Consider the following 13,108-nt stretch of genomic DNA (forward strand, 5'->3'; position numbering starts at 1 on the left):
GCACTAGTATGTCCCGATAATTATGGTGAAGTGCATTGGTCAGTGTTGATTCGGTAGTCCCCACCCCGGCAGATATTTCATTCACACTTCCCTGGCCCACTTCCACTTTTCCAGTTATTAGAAACCTTTGCTACTCTTCTGTGTGCTTGCCCAGCGTTATTTTTTAAAATCACATTTTACAGAAACTTCGAACCCACACGTATTTTAGACAGTCCTCCATTTAGAACAGTTCATCTCTCATGGTATTCACAGAATCTAACTAATGGGGCAAGAAAATACTCTTTTAAGATCTTTTTTTAAATTGAAGTATAATAAAATTTACAATATTTTGTTAGTATCAAGTGTACAGCAAAGTGATTCAGTTGTACATATGTATATACTCTTTTTCAGATACTTCTCCATTATAGGTTATTACAAGATATTGAGGAGAACTACATTCAGTATTTTACAATAACCAATAAGGGAAAAGAATCTGAAAAAGAATATACATATGTATGAATGTACATATGTATGTATAACTGAACCACTTTACTGTATATTTGAGACTAACACAGCATTGTATATCAACTATACTTCAATAAAATTTTTTTTAAAAGAAATTGAGTATACTGTACTATAAGGTAGCTCCTTATTATTTGCCTATTTTATATATAGTATTGTATATATGAAAAAATACTTTTAAATTTTGTTTCTTTTTATGGCAATCAGTGGCTCCTGTTTGCTATGTAATTGTCATTTGCAGAAGTAAAAGTTAAATACTCCCACCTACCCTGTAGAGTACTTCATTCCTGGAATAAGCAGTTACTTTGAAGGAAATGGCAACCCACTCCAGTATTCTTGCCTGAAAAATTCCATGGATGGAGGAGGCTGGCAGGCTATAGTTCATGGGGTTGCAAAGAGTCAGACACGACTGAGTGATTTCACTCACTTTTGAAATCATGAGAAATCAGTGTTTCTCATCTGATAAAATCTGAAATTGAAGCACTAGTATCTGTCTATGGGAATTATAGGTGTATGTGGTCCGGTTTAAAATTCTTTTTATTTTTCAGAAACTTGTTTTACAAGTAAACCTCAATAACAAGGAGAAGAGAAAAAAATTAGACTATGGCTTCCTCCAGGCAATTACAAAATAAAGGTCAGCGTATGAGTGGAAAATGACCATAAAAACATTCTTCACGAAATACAGCTGTAGATGTGCCAAATAGAACAACTATATCCATTTGCTTTCAAATCAATTGCATTTTTAAAGTACTTTCCCTTAGAATACTTTGGTGTAAGGATAGAAACAGAGGAGAGCCAACTGATAGATTGTTAAAAATATGGAATGGTTCAAAATATTAATGTAATTCTAAGGGTGACTGGGTAACAAATGGTACATTTGTTCGTTGTTCAACCTGACATAATTAATATTCCAGGTCATGCTTAAGTTCCCATGATGGAGGGCCTGAAGGGGGAAATTCAAGAAAAAAATATATCTATTATATAACTCATTGCCTTTTTTTCCTTTCCTTTTGACGAGTCAGAATCATAGCCTTAAAAAAAAAAAAAAAAAATCAGTGCTTTCACACCTCATTTGCCGTATTCACCACTGGGCCACCAGTCAGCAGCCAGGCCTGATCCAGGGAGGTCAGTAAGAAGCTATTAGCAGCGTCCTCTCCTGAGATTTCTTGGGTCTTATTGAGTTGAATGTTAGCATGACAGTACTGCAAATAACTCAGTTGTAGGCTTCTTTTTTTTTTTTTTTAAACAGTTAGCACAGATTTCCCCATAGTGTTGGTCACTCTAGAAAATTATTGCTGAAAATGAAGTCCCCAAAGCAAGCCTGGCAGTAGCCCTTCTAAGTTGTGAAAAATGTGAAAACGGAAAAATATGTCATAGTCCCTGAGGATTAACTTTTTACTTATTACTGTGACTCATAGTAATATTTTTTTAAAAAATCCACAACAAACCCTTAGTCACAAAGTGGCTTGCAAATTAATGAAATATAGCCATGGAGACAGTAGTTAAGGCTGTTTTATTTACTTAAAGAAAATAATAATTAAATGAATACTGTATTAATATAAATAGGGTATTTGCTTGCTATAGGGATTGTGGGGGTTGGACCATTTTCATTGACAAAAGTTAGGCAAATGTATTAAATTAATTTCTAAAATACTGACACCTTGAAGATTTTAAATGATACATTTTCCATTCAATTAAAATATATTTTTCATCTATATATGATTGAAATTGCAAAGAGAATACACATGAGGAGGTCTCCATATAGGTTGCAAAATATAATTTAAGAAAGCTATCATGTCTACTGATCTATTTGCATTTCCCATCTAGCCTATGTATACATGTGCATGCAAATGTGAAGGAGATCAAAGATTGCTAATGGGGTAAAGTTAGCAGTGGGTTGCTGTTATTCAGGTAGATAGATATTTTTAAATGATAAATTATAATCTAGTTACATTGTATGTATTTTGCCATTTTAATCTGTTAAATTATGGAAATGATAGACTAATGGATTTCAGTTAACTAGATCATCACAAAACAGAATTCTATTCTTTTGTATGTCTTTCATAAAATATGAAGATTTAATTCTGCTTTATGTCAGACTAGTTTTTTTAGTCTCTTTAGTCTTTTTATACTATTATATCAAATATAATAGTATAATATTTATTGTTATTTCTCATTACAATGGATACATAGTCTCATCTTAGACAATCACCCAAAAAATCATATGAAAATTACCATCCACTTAAAAGTTACTATCTACTGAAAGCTACTTCGAATATGTGTGTGTATAGATTTTCTTACATTAGCATCATTAAAAATATCTGCTTATGTGTCCACCTTGTTCTGTATTTAGTATTATAGTAAGAATATGTTAACATGGCATTAAAAATGGCTTATACAATGCCTATAATGTTTTCAATTCTTTCTTTCTTGTATGAATTATATAGGGAAAATTTCTCAAAGGAGAGTCAATTCAAAACATTTTTAAAATAGGTAAATATACTTACATTAACTTTTTCCTTAGCATAGGAAAAAATTGCATTGGAGGTGACTCCATAGGTCCAGAATAATTTGGTTCTAGATCACAGTGTATTCAAAAGCAAAGTGAAATTGAAGTGTTAAGAAAGGTGAAAAGGATATAATCTAAAACTTTAAAAGAAGTCAGTAAGATTTTTGAAATAAACTCAAATTTTACTAAGATATTTATGTGGCTTGGGAAAGTAAAAGTAAAATAGACTTCATGGGCCTTTCTGAACAGTGCATTGTTTTTCTCTATAAGCATTTAGCATTCATTATTTGAGTGTCAAGCACTTTGGTAGGCCCTCAGTTCAGTTCAGTTCAGTCGATCAGTCGTGTCCGACTCTCTGCGACCCCATGAATTGCAGCACGCCAGGCCTCCCTGTCCATCACCAACTCCCAGAGTTCACCCAAACTCATGTGCATCGAGTCGGTGATGCCATCCAGCCATCTCATCCTCTGTCATCCCCTTCTCCTGCCCCCAATCCGTCCCAGCATCTGGAGATGCAAAAATACCTAAAACAGAGCCCCTGTGCTCCAGCTGCTTGTTTAGGGAAGACCGACACATACAAAGATAATTACGAAACAATGTGATAGGCACTATGATAGACTTATCCCCAAGCAATTAAGGAAGCATTGGAAATGGGACTTGAAATGTAGTCTGAGTTGATACTCTTGTTGTTGTTTGTCACCAAGTCATGCCCAACTCTTTGCAACCCAATTGACTGCAGCATGCCAGGCTTGCCTCTCCTTCACCATCTCACAGAGTTTGCCCGAGTTCATGTACCACTCCTTGGCTCTCTCTCTGTCCTTTTCTGAATACACTGGCTGATACTTGACAAATCAATCTGTGGGAAATTATCATGGCTTGATAATTCCCTTCCTGTGGTATTAGTTAGCCATCTCAGTCATATCCGACTCTTTGCGACCCCATGGACTGCAACACGCCAGGCTTTTCTGTCCATCACCAACTCCCAGAGTTCTCTCAGACTTCCGTCCATTGAGTCAGTGATGCCATCCAGCCATCTCATCCCCTGTCATCCCCTTTTCCTCCTGCCTCCAATCCCTCCCAGCATCAGAGACTTTTCCAATGAGTCAACTCTTTGCATGAGGTGGCCAAAGTGCTGGAGCTTCAGCTTCAGCATCAGTCCTTCCAGTGATTATTCCAGACTGATTTCCTTTAAGATGGACTGGTTGGATCTCCTTGCAGTCCAAGGGATTCTCAAGAGTCTTCACCAACACCACAGTTCAAAATTAGATAGAGGTTAATATGGGCTTCAGACTTTATTTTGGGGGGCTCCAAAATCACTGCAGATGGTGATTGCAGCCATGAAATTAAAAGACGCTTACTCCTTGGAAGGAAAGTTGTGACCAACCTAGATAGCATATTGAAAAGCAGAGACATTATTTTGCCAACAAAGGTCCGTCTAGTCAAGGCTAGGGTTTTTCCAGTAGTCATGTATGGATGTAAGAGTTGGACTGTGAAGAAAGCTGAGAGCCTAAGAATTGATGCTTTTGAACTGTGGTGTTGGAGAAGACTCTTGAGAGTCCCTTGGACTGCAAGGAGATCCAACCTGTCCATTCTAAAGGAGATCAGTCCTGGGTGTTCTTTGGAAGGAATGATGCTAAAACTGAAACTCCAGTACTTTGGCCACCTCATGCAAAGAGTTGACTCATTGGAAAAGACTCTGATGCTGGGAGGTGTTGGGGGCAGGAGGAGAAGGGGACACCAGAGGATGAGATGACTGGATGGCATCACCGACTTGATGGATGTGAGTTTGAGTGAACTCCGGGATGGTGATGGACAGGGAGGCCTGGCATGCTGCGATTCATGGGATCGCAAAGGGTTGGACACGACTGAGCGGCTGAACTTGAACTTGAACTTGAATATGGGCTTTCCAGGTGGCACTAGTGGTAAAGCATCCTCATGTCTATTCAGGAGATTCAGGTTCGATCCCTGGGTCAGGAAGATCACCTGGAGTAGAAAATGGCAACCCACTCCAGTATTCTTGCCTGGAAAACTCCATGGACAGAGGAGACTGGTGGGCTATAGTCCATGGGTTCGCCTGGCATGGCTATAGTCCATGTGGACACAACTGAACACACACACGGAGAGGTTAATACTTACTGAGGAGTTAGCCTGGAAATATAAAATAAAATATATTTTATATTATGAAATAGGTCTTCCCTGAAAGCTCAGCTGGTAAAGAATCTGCCTGCAATGCAGGAGATCCCAGTTCAGTTCCTGGGTTGGGAAGATCCCCTAGAAAAGGGATAGGCTACCCACTCCAGTATTCTTGGGCTTCCCTTGTGGCTCAGCTGGTAAAGAATCCACCTGCAATGTGGGAGACCTGGGTTCAATCCGTGGGTTGGGAAGATCCCCTGGAGAAGGGAAAGGCTACTCACTCCATAGTCCATGGGTTTGCCTGGCATGGCTATAGTCCATGTGGACACAACTGAACACACACACACACACACACACACACACACACACAGGTTAATACTTACTGAGGTGCTAGACTGGAAATATAAAATAAAATATATTTTATCTTATGAAATATAAAATTATACTATTCCTCAGGATAGCTCTTCAAAGGCAACTACTGTAGTTAATCCTAATACTTTAGACTTGCTTATTCTGAAGAGGTAAATATAACAACTAGAAATATTTATGAATCTGATAGTGGCATAAGAGAAAAGCACATTTTTAGGAAAAACAGGCTAAATGGATACATTCTTTATATTGAATGACTGCAGAACAACCAAACAAGTCATTCTGTCCTTTAAAATATAGGTTTTCTTCATGAATATGCATTTGTATGTATGAAAGGAGTAAAAACTGTAGTTCTATATGGTTTGTGTATTCAAACATCATTGAATTTTCAGAAAATGGACTATAAACTTGAATTTAACCTTTATTCCATGTACATCTATGGAACCACTATTTCATAACAGGAACTGTATTAAATAAGTCTTGACTATTCTCATGCAGAGTGTGACAAGGCCAGTCATAAAACAACAGGGGTAATGTTACATTACAGAACCACGTGGATACAACTCATTAAATAAAGGATGTATACATCTAGCTGATCCACTTTGTTGTACAACAGAAACTAACACAATATTGTAAAGCAATTATAGTCCAATAATGAAAAAATATAGGATGTTATTTTGAATGATTATATACATAAAAACACACATATACACACACATATATATACATACACATGTATTTTTATCATATACTGTTTAGATTATTATTTTAAAGAACTTAAAATGACTACCATTAGTTGGGTTGTATAATGAATAATCATTCAAATAATCAAATATTTATTAAGTTCATACTTTGTACCTGAAACTAGTTCAAACATTATATATTTCAGTTTGTGTGTGAATGTATGACTTCTAGAGATGGTTAAATATACATATACATAGTTAATGGTTAGAAAACAACATGAATGCCTTAAGGTCCTTCTGTTATTTTTTCCTCAGGTAATTATGTCAAATATGTCATGTGTGGCAGAAACTATAGCTCAGTTGTTCTTAGTGTATTTAGTTTTCAACCATGAATGGTTCCGAAACTGTTGGCGTGGAGACAAAGGGTCTTTTGTAATCTCCTTAGACAAATTGGACTTCCCTGTGGTTCAGAGGGTAAAGAACCTGCCTGCAATGCAGGAGACCTGGGTTTGATCCCTAGGTCAGGAAGATCCCCTGGAAATGGACTGGCAATCCACTCCAGTATTCTTGCCTGCGGAATCCCATGGATAGAGGAGGCTGGTGGGGTCGCAACGAGTCCCACACTGAGCAACTGAGCCACTGAGCGACTAACACTTCTTTCTTTCACTTAGATGAATCTGAAGTCCACCTCTTATATAGTTTAAAATAGTCAAATTTGTCTGGGACAACTTTATCTTCCCTTTATTTTATGTGAAAATGAAAGATAAAACCAAAATGATGTGGTTCTGCTTTAGATTCCAGGAATATATAATTCACCGTTCAGAAAAGATCCTGACCCATGGGAGCTGAGGCTGCAGAAGGCTAAGCCTCTAACACACCGACTCCCTGAAGTGAAGCGGAAGCACTCCGTCTGCCTTAGCGACTGGCTCGCTTGCACCAGCGCCCGGTCCTTTCCTCGGTCCGGAGTTCTGCCCCCTATTGACAGGAAACGCTGTCAGGTACGCATTAATCTTACATCAGAATTGTCCCAGTGATCGTATTCTTTCTGTTTTGTTGTTGTTGTTGTTGTTGTTGTTTTAGTTATTGTGTTTTGTTTTGCCTTTGTGAATAGAAAGAAAAATTACTTTTTACTGAATCTAATTTTTTTTTGGCCATGACGTGCAGCTTGTGGGATCTTATTCCCTGATCAGGGATTGAACCTGGGTCCTCGGCAGTGATAGCACTGAGTCCTAGCCACCGGACTGCCAGATAATTCCCCCAAATCTAATTTTCAATAATAAAAATGAAGTGCATTTTAAATATATACCAAAGAAATATTCAAATGTTTCCTTGGTACTGAATTTTATTGTTCTGACTATGAAAATAACACATAGAATTTGGGGCTAGGATGTATCTTTTTTATGTAACAATATTGTGGTAATGGCATTTGTTATAACCTGTTGTTGCTAGAAAAATCCTATATATTATTGACCTCTCATCTGGTGGTTCTTGTACATGTGTGCGTACCAAGTTGCTTCAGTCGTAGCCGGCTCTATGCAACCCTATGGACTGGAACCCACCAAACTCCTCTGTCCAAGGGTTTCTCCAGGCAAGAACACTGGAGTGGGTTGCCATACCCTCCTCCAGGGAATGTTCCTGACCCACAAATCGAATCCATGTCTCCTGCCTCTTCTGCATTCCAGGTGGATTCTTTACTGCTGAGCCACTGGGGAAGCCTGATGATTCATGTAATCATATACAGTTATCAACCTAATTTGGATGGGAGTCACTGAAAAAGTGTAACTTGGAGAATTAGAAGGGGGGGGACCCAAAATGCAAAATTTAAGCAAAGACAAAAAAAAAATCTTCACTATGGATTAAGATATAGCAGGATCAATCCATGACTTTCTAGGGCTAAAGGGTGGAGTGGGGTGAGTTTTGATGATTGTCACCGTCCTGAAAGTCCCAGAGAACAACACTTCTGTTGCTGTTCCCGCCCCCACCCCTATTTAAACTGGACTAGACAAACTGCCTCCAGGAAGCATCCACCTGGAAATGGACTGACTTTGGTTCATGCAGCCAGGCTTCCAGAACTGCTACGGACTAGCTTCACATACAGGTTTGCCCCTGTGTATCTATTGCTGTATAACAAGTTACTCCAAAGTCTGATGGCATCAACCAACACACATTTCTTTGCTCAGTTTCTGTGGATCAGCGTTGCAGGTCCAGCTTAGGTGAGTGCCTCTGACTGAAGAAAACCTCTCATGAAGTTGCAGTCAAGGTGTCAGTTGGGGCTGTAATTTTGTATCAAAGCTCGGCAGTGGGTGGAAGGAGAGGAGGGTGGGGAGATCCTCTACCAAGGTCACTCACATGGTTGTTGTTTTCCTGTCTCTGTCTCTCCTCATTCAGTCTCTATAGTGTTCCCTTCCCTGGAGATCACAGATGGGGCTGGAAGTGCCAGTCTTCTGATCACTTGGTCTTTCTGGTGACTGGTCTCATCCGGAGGCTGAGAGACTTAGGGTCTCTAGCCTAAGTCATCTTATTAGCATAAACTTAGGTGTAATCTTGCCATGAGCAGCAAAAGATACTCCTGTCATTGGGAAATTGCAAAGATTTTAGGAGCTCTATGCCAGGAACCAGGGACAAAGACCAAATATTTCTTACTGTACCACAGTGGTATATATATGAAGATATATATGTATTTGCATAATGTAATAAAATATGTATACATTTACATAAAGATATACATTCATATATATATGGAATACACATCTGTATGGAAGATTTTATTTTATATATGTGTATGTACATACACATATACATATATAGGTGCGCACATAATCATATGTGCACATAATCACACATGTGCACATAATCATAGAATACATTTATCTAACATAAAACAAAATAATTACCCCTGCTAGTAATTTCCTTTCCCTTTCCTTCTTTCCCCATCTCCTTCCTTCTTAGCCCTGGTTCTCCGCCCCACCCCATCACACATTCTTTTCCTTCTTTCTCTTATTTTCCTTTCACTTTCTTTCTTCACTCACCTTCTCTTCTCACCTTCTCTCTTATCATCTTTGACTTCTTCTTACTCCCTTCCTTTCTTGCTTTTTTTCCCCTCCTTCTTTCCTGTCCTGTTTTCGCAGGATAGGAAACCAATTTCCTGTACTTACCTATAATAAAAATGTACACACGTGACTGGGGACATATGAGATTACATGTGCTACAGTCCAAATAATAATATTTACACTCTGACAGTCTGTCTGTACTTGTGAGGTAAATTTCTTAGATGTGTGAGACAATAATAACATTAATTTTTTTCCCACTATTATTTAAGCTTTGATAAAAGTTTATAAATATAAGATGACTATAAAGTAATGTGGGTTATTAAAAAATATAGAAGAATTTATTTGACTTATAATTGGACTCACATTGTCAAATATTGGAGAGTTATAGCTAAGAATCCAAGAAGACTTTCAGGTTCAGGTTGAATCCTGAATGGTCTACACACTCTAGGAATGAGTATTTGAAAATGAGTACAATGAGAGGAGCTGACATTTGAAGTTTTGTCTGAAATTTGGGGTGCCATCTCACTCCAGGTATGATTCGTACAAGTGATCCCTTGAGGTCTAAAAGAGCCTGTCAACAAAAACACAAGTCAGTAGAAGCCTTGGCACAAGAGAACCTTGACAGCAGCTGTCAAGTTGGCTAACCAGGAAGGTATTCAGCTCAAAGGCAAGGTATTCATTGTCTAAAATATACATGTATGGACCAGGCACCGAAACACATAGAAAGATGGACATTATCAAGGACTGTGGTCCTGAAGATTCTAGTGAATGAGAAAAGAAGAGTGGGTCTATTTTTATTCTAAATTTTGCTGCTTAAGTAAAATTTCTCCTCTTTCATTTCCTAATCTTATTGGGAAGAGCAAGTTCCAGAACAAGTAGTGGAATAGGCCTAAAAATGGGTATGTATTGTATTGATACATCAACAAAGGTCAGAAGGCAGGATTTGACCACCAAGAAGACTTTACCCCTTGTGAACACCAGTTCCTTCAAAGTCATAGCCTTGGCTTTTTGCTTATATATTAGATGCTACCATTGTTCAAAATCTTTTCAAGCTTCTCTCAAAACTAGGAGTAGTGAAATAATAATAATTAAGCTAGGATTACAATTTTAGTATATATTATTAATATGTTCTAAATACAATGCTGAGTGTTACTTATATTGTCTTGCATTATCTCAAGAGCAATTTTGTGAGATAGTTATTATTCCATCTCAACATTTGAAGAGAAAGGGTCTAGAGAAATAATTTGCCCCTGAGAGCACAACCAAATATTGTTCAAATCACAACCAAATATTGTTTAAATCACAGCACAACCAAATATTGTTCAAATCACACATTTGTCAAGTGGAGGATTAAAAATCTAAACAATACCCTATTTGAGTTCTTAATTGTGAACTTGTCATCATGTTACTGTATCTTTAAAAACTAAAGTTCCAATAAAAATCCATTAACTACTTTCAAATATAGCAATCCTCCTGTCCAGCTGTGAAAAGTACTAGATGATACTTATTTGCCATTTGTGTTATTTACGGTCCATGACTTTTATGGTAACTGGTTCCTATTATTGGTTTCTATTAATGTAAAACATAAGTGAACATAAATGAGGCGTGAATCATTTCTTTTTATTAGCCCCACAGTCTTCACTCAGTGCTTGCAGTAACTCCAGCTGTGTCTTGTTAGTGATAACCTATTTAAACAAGAGATCTTTAAGGATAAGGGATATGATTAGAAATCTTTGTCCATTTTATATCACTTCTGCACAACAATGGTAGCGAAAACAAAATGTAATTGATTGCACAGCACAATCTTGAGCTGCTTCTGTTTCGTAGTGTGTTTCACATGATACTAACTAGACAACCAGTAGCTTGTAGTAACTACTGTAAGTAACTGCTAATTTAAAGGTGCAATATGCTATAAACCACTTCATACCATTGGAGCTTAAGGACTTTGCTATATATTTGTCCCATTAAATGATAAATCACAAATATTTTATTTGTGACTAAATAAAATTATTTAAGGTTATTTTAAGGGGGTAAAGGACCACTTTCCATGCATCTGTGAAGATAATTTCCTTCATTATCCAGTGAAATTACTCATATTTCTGATGCTTCTAAAATTGGATCCAACAGAACAATTATTAAGCAATAGAATTTAGAATTTTATATAAAAACACTTAAAATGCTTTAAAATATGGCTCTTCCTTATCTGGAGGGAGGCCACCAAATGTAAGACTTGGTATTCACCTAAAAACTTTATTAAAAAAAAAAAAAAAAAACTTGCCATCCTATTTCTATCTGTTTGAAAGCTGTGCCCAAGAATCTTTCCTAGTATTTTTGCTTACTCAAAAAGGGAGCGAATTCTTTTTAAATTATAAGAAATGGGCTTTTTAAAATTAGAAAACAAAGCAACTTTTATAACTGCAAGTTAACTGATTCTTATATGAAAACTAGTAAGTAGGGGAAATTCTGCCTAATTTCAAACATTTTTAGTATAATCACTTGAACTTGTCTGAACGTTTCTTGATGATGTGATGCTCTTACCTCGTGCATTTTCTAATTCAGACAAGAATAAGTTCTTGTTTAAAAATAATTTAGTAAATGCTACTTGCTTTTCTTTGTAGATATTTAGTAGGCTTGATGATAAATCGTAAAATATTTACGTCCTCCTGTCTTGTCAGGGACCATTCCGCGACATTTCGGAAGTTTTGGAACAGCGCTACAAGCCTCTGGAACCAACACTGCGGGTGGCGGAACCCATCGATGGGCTGACTGAGGCCAGAGCACAGCTCCAGAAGCAGGAATGGGCGCGAAATGTGAATGACAATATGTAAGTTCTTAGCTTAAAAGAAATAGCTGTACCATATTTGGTCCCTTAAGTTTTTAAAAATATTTCCTATGTGCTAACATTTTATTTGTGTTAAAAGGTAAACCACCCCTGACCTATTCAGAGACATCCATTTTTCGATATGCAAGTGTTTTAGATAAGGTTGGTATTGATGATGATGTTAATTTTATACACATACATATTACGCAAATATGTATATATTACTCAGAGGAAAAAAGAAAAGATTGAATGGCATTTTAAGGGGATAAGTGATCATTTTCCATATATCTGTAAAGATAATTTCCTTCATTATCCAGTGAAAATATTCATATTTCTCATGCTTCTAAAATTAGATCCAACAGAACAAAAACATTTCTCTTAAGGTGAACTAAATTTTATTTTGATACATTGATATGAAACTGTCATTTTAATAAGGCAGGTGCACTGTAAGTGTTTCAGTTCAGTTCAGTTCAGTCGCTCAGTCATGTCTGACTCTTTGCGACCCCATGAATTGCAGCACGCCAGGCCTCCCTGTCCATCACCAACTCCTGGAGTTCACACAAACTCATGTCCATCGAGTCGATGATGCCATCCAGCCATCTCATCCTCTGTCGTCCCCTTCTCCTCCTGCCCCCGATCCCTCCCAGCATTAGAGTCTTTTCCAATGAGTCAACTCTTTGCATGAGGTGGCCAAAGTATTGGAGTTTCAGCTTTAGCATCAGTCCTTCCAAAGAACACACTGGACTGATCTCCTTTAGAATGAACTGGTTGGATCTCCTTGCAGTCCAAGGGACTCTCAAGAGTCTTCTCCAACACCACACTTCAAAAGCATCAATTCTTCGGGGCTCAGCTTTCTTCAAAGTCCAACTTTCACATCTATACATGACTACAGGAAAAACCATAGCCTTGACTAGACGGACCTTTGTTGGCAAAGTAATGTCTCTGCTTTTGAATATGCTATCTAGGTTGGTCATAACTTTCCTTCCAAGGAGTAAGCGTCTTTTAATTTCACTGCAATCACCATCTGCAGTGATTTTGGAGC

At 37.5% G+C, this 13,108-nt stretch overlaps 2 protein-coding genes across 3 annotated transcripts in view; one reads left to right on the top strand and one right to left on the bottom strand.

Annotated features, from left to right (window-relative positions):
• The window catches only part of GPATCH2 (G-patch domain containing 2), a 473,250-nt gene that overhangs the window by 329,748 nt on the left and 130,394 nt on the right, over nucleotides 1–13,108 (bottom strand). The gene's annotated exons all lie outside the window — the stretch shown is intronic.
• SPATA17 (spermatogenesis associated 17) overlaps nucleotides 1–13,108 on the top strand; it is a 238,168-nt gene that overhangs the window by 135,843 nt on the left and 89,217 nt on the right. Inside the window, exons 7-8 of the mRNA XM_055583760.1 lie at nucleotides 6,990–7,193; nucleotides 11,921–12,069. Coding sequence (XP_055439735.1) covers nucleotides 6,990–7,193; nucleotides 11,921–12,069 — 353 coding nt within the window. The remainder of the gene's footprint in view (nucleotides 1–6,989; nucleotides 7,194–11,920; nucleotides 12,070–13,108) is intronic.

Source organism: Bubalus kerabau, chromosome 5 (assembly GCF_029407905.1).
Source record: "Bubalus kerabau isolate K-KA32 ecotype Philippines breed swamp buffalo chromosome 5, PCC_UOA_SB_1v2, whole genome shotgun sequence".
Taxonomy (NCBI): Eukaryota; Metazoa; Chordata; class Mammalia; order Artiodactyla; family Bovidae; genus Bubalus; species Bubalus kerabau.